This window comes from Mizuhopecten yessoensis, unplaced genomic scaffold, assembly GCF_002113885.1.
Source record: "Mizuhopecten yessoensis strain PY_sf001 unplaced genomic scaffold, ASM211388v2 scaffold10811, whole genome shotgun sequence".
Lineage (NCBI taxonomy): Eukaryota > Metazoa > Mollusca > Bivalvia > Pectinida > Pectinidae > Mizuhopecten > Mizuhopecten yessoensis.
In genome coordinates, this window is record NW_018408733.1 from 488,579 (window position 1) to 492,784 (window position 4,206).

The 4,206-nt window shown below is 36.7% G+C and overlaps 1 protein-coding gene across 3 annotated transcripts in view; it reads right to left on the reverse strand.

Moving 5' to 3' along the window:
* LOC110462611 (sperm receptor for egg jelly-like) overlaps nucleotides 1-672 on the reverse strand; it is a 24,307-nt gene extending 23,635 nt beyond the window's left edge. Inside the window, exon 1 of one of the 3 annotated variants that reach the window (XM_021516643.1) lies at nucleotides 406-671. In XM_021516643.1, coding sequence (XP_021372318.1) covers nucleotides 406-513 — 108 coding nt within the window. In that variant the 5' untranslated portion in view covers nucleotides 514-671. Of the gene's footprint in view, nucleotides 1-405 lie in introns of all 3 variants that reach the window. The other 2 variants (XM_021516641.1, XM_021516642.1) reach the window with 2 other exon arrangements.
* Between the last annotated feature and the right edge of the window lie 3,534 nt (nucleotides 673-4,206).

Below are 4,206 nucleotides of genomic sequence, written 5' to 3' on the forward strand. Positions count from 1 at the left end.
TATGGAAATAATTAAGAGTGTGTACCAAACATTTATTTACCATAGCAACCACTTATTCTACCGTCGCTTCATTTGAATCTGAACAAAACATCGTTGCCTTTGTAGCGAATAGAAGATACCCTTATGATAGGTCAATACCAAAAAGTGATATTATCAAGTTGATAGAATCTGATATTTCACTGGCAAAAATGTAATAAAGCGTATATACGACATCACTCACTATGGAGCAATGATAACGTGTATGTATTAACCTTGAATAGTCAGTGTCTGCATCTGTATCAAAATGTATTTTTTTGTAAACTCATCAGCTGAAAATCATAAAGTTAATAACACAATTTGAAATTGAGATGCTTCTGTTTGGGCTTGAAGATTATATGATCAATGTATTATCGTAATAATAATTACCTTGGCGTTGGCCCAATTATCCGTGACGTTTATGAAAAGGTAACAATCACTTTGGTATCGGTGCCAGTCGACGGAACATGCGTCTGCCAACGCTGAAACAAAAGTCATTTGTTACTTTTTATAATATAACACGATCTCATCTGTTACTGTTTGTAATATAACACGATCTCATTTGTTACTATTTGTAATATAACACGATCTCATTTGTAACTATTTGTAATATAACACAATCTCATTTGTTACTATTTGTTATGTAACACGATTTCATCTGTTACTATTTGTAATGTAACATGATTTAATCTGTTACTATTTGCAATGATATATAATTTCATTTGTTACTATTTGTAATATACCAGTATTTCATTTGTTACTATTTATAATATAAAACGATCTCATTTTTTACTATTTATAATATAACACGATTTCATTTGTTACTATTTGTAATATAACACGATCTCATCTGTTACTATTTGTTATGTAACACGATCTCATCTGTCACTATTTGTAATTTACGAGGATTCCATCTGTTACTATTTGTAATGTAACACGATCTCGTCTGTTACTATTTGCAATATAACACGGTCTCATCTGTTACTTTTTGTAATATAACACGATTCCATAATATCATAAACTATTTGAAATGTAACATAATGTAATCTGTTACTGTTTGTAATAGAACACGATCTCATATGTGACTATTTGTAATAGAACACGATCTCATATGTAACTATTTGTAATATACCACGATCTCATCTTTTACCATGTATAATATAGAAAGATTTCATCTGTTACTATATGTAATATAACAGGATATCATCTGTTACTATTTGTTATATAACAGGATCTCATTTGTTACTATTTGCAATATACAAATATTTCATCTGTTACTATTTGTAATTTAACACGAATTTATCTTATACCATTTTTAATGTAACAAAATTTAATTTGATACTATTTGTAATATAAGAGGATCTCAACTGTTACTATTTTTAATATTACACGATCTCATCTGTTGCTATTTGTAATGTAACATATTTAATTTATTACTATTTGGAAAGGGTGGTTTGTACATTACGTCTGTGCAAAGAACATAAAATGCAGACGTGAAGAGTGGAGTATGTATGTCCTTTTTGAATTTGGCCATGGCATTTGACGTTCTTATAGCAGATGGTAGGCTATTAACGTGACCGAAAGCCTCCCAAAACCATAGGGTGTTTATTTCGTACACCGACAAGTCATTGAAAAACAAGCATATGTATGATGCAATCTAATACAGTTTTGGTTACTTGTATATTTTGCCAAATTTTTAAGGTGCACAAACATGTGTGTGTGTGTGTGAAGTTCACCTTAATTTTCTGTCTGGACAACATCCATGAAATGTGAAACTGTGAAGAAACCCAGAGGTGTAACAGTGATCGTGAAACAAGATCAACAACGTCAAGTAAGATTGACTAAAGGGCAGTAAAACACTTAACATTAATTAAGCAATGGATGTTTTAGCAAGTGTTGTTATAGGACAATAACAATATTTGCTAAAATATTCATTATTTATATTTACATTTTAATAGAGTAATTATGCTTTATTTAGTTATTTCGAACAGTTTTTCAACAGCAAATCAAGTGTTGACAACAACGAAATTGATGGCGTCACAATAGAGACTGATGAGGTTACGATAGCAAATGTTGTTACAGTCTCCTAACAACATTTGCCTTCGAAATGCATTACAATGGAAGGCGGCAGAGCAAAGGAAATACATAAACATAAACACTTACCTTGTAGCAGAGCATAAAGCAAATACAACAAAATGTCAGCATTCATTTTGACGACAAATCATCACCAGATGCTGCTTCGAAATCAACAGAATTCTACCTTCACAACAAAGTGATGTATAGTTCAAATATAGATATACGTTAACTGCACCATTGTCCCAAGTGCCAGTTCATAATGGATATGCTTCGTTGTCTTTTCCATAAAACTTTCATATCGTTGACTTAAGGTTTTGTAGACCTATGGGTCTCGCTGATAACAAGGATTGGAGCCTCGATAAGTAAGCTAAACTCATCTACCACAGAATTTATATAATAGACTATTCCAACCTTTGAATTGGAAGAGTTCAAATGTGTCTTCAGGGGTAAATGAGTTCATTCGTTCCAAGCAAAACTGCCCGAATTTCTAAGACGTTTAAATAACCGAGACTTATTTGCATAGAATAAAAAACACATATATTGCCTAAATCACATGTTGTGTAGTGGTACAAGTAGGAAAGGTGTTTTAGACATGTTCTGTTAGCTCTACAAGATGACAGGACACAGGCATTGGGAAAATACAAAGCATAGTAAAATGAAAATATATTTTTCTAAAGTTCGGTAGCTTTCTCTACCTCCTATTCCGCGACATTTTCAATACAACGATGACCCGGAAAAAATCATATCGTGTACATGTCCATCGGTGACGTGGGTCCTGATCATCATACCATGTCCATCTGTGACGTGGGTTCTGACAATTATACCATGCCCATCTGTGACGTGGGTTCTGACAATTATAACATGTCCATCCGTGACGTGGGTCATGACCATTATATCATGTCCATCTGTGACGTGGGTCCTGACAATTATAACATGTCCATCTGTGACGCTGGTCCTGACAATTATAACATGTCCATCTGTGACGTGATGTTGGTCCTGATCATTATCCCATGTCAATCTGTGACGTGGGTCATGACCATTATATCATATCCATCTGTGATGTGGGTCCTGACTATCACNGACCATTATATCATATCCATCTGTGATGTGGGTCCTGACTATCACACCATGTCCATCTGTGACGTGGGTCCTGATCATCATACCATGTCCATCTGTGACGTGGGTCCTGACCATCATACCATGTCCATCTGTGACGTGGGTCATGACCATTATATCATGTCCATCTGTGACGTGTGATCTGACCATTATACCATGTTCATAAGGGAAGTGGGTCCTAACCATTATACCATGTCCATCTGTGAGGTGTGTCTTTACCGTTATACCATGTCTGTTTGGAACGTGGGTCCTGACCAGTATACCATGTCAAGCTGTGACGTGGGTCCATGATGATAATACCATGTCCTTTAGGGACGTGGATCCTGACCATTATCCCATGCCCATCTGTGACGTAGGTCCTGACCATTATACCATGTCCATCTGTGACGTGAGTGCTGACCATTATACCATTTCAATCTGTGACGTGGGTCCTGACCATCACACTATGTCCATCTGTGACGTGGGTCCTGACCATCTTACCATGTCCATCTGTGACTTGGAACCCGACTATTATACCATGTCCATATTGACGTGGGTACTGACAGCATACCATGTCCATATGTGACATGAGTCCTGGCCATTATACCATGTCCATCTGTGACGTGGGTCCTGATCATCATACCATGTCCATCTGTGACGTGGGTCCTGATCATCATACCATGTCCATCTGTGACGTGGGACCTGACCATTATACCATGTTCATAAGGAAATTGGGTCCTGACCATTATATCATATTCATCTGTGATGTGGGTCTTGACCATTATACCATGTCCATCTATGAGGTGGGTTCTATCGTTATACCATGTCTGTTTGGAACATGGGTCCTGACCAGTATACCATGTCAAGCTGTGACGTGGGTCCTGATGATGATACCATGTCCATTAGGGACGTGGGTCCTGACCATTATCCCATGCCCATCTGGGACGTAGGTCCTGACCATTATACCATGTCCATCTGTGACGTGAGTCCTGACCATTATACCATGTCAATCTGTGACGT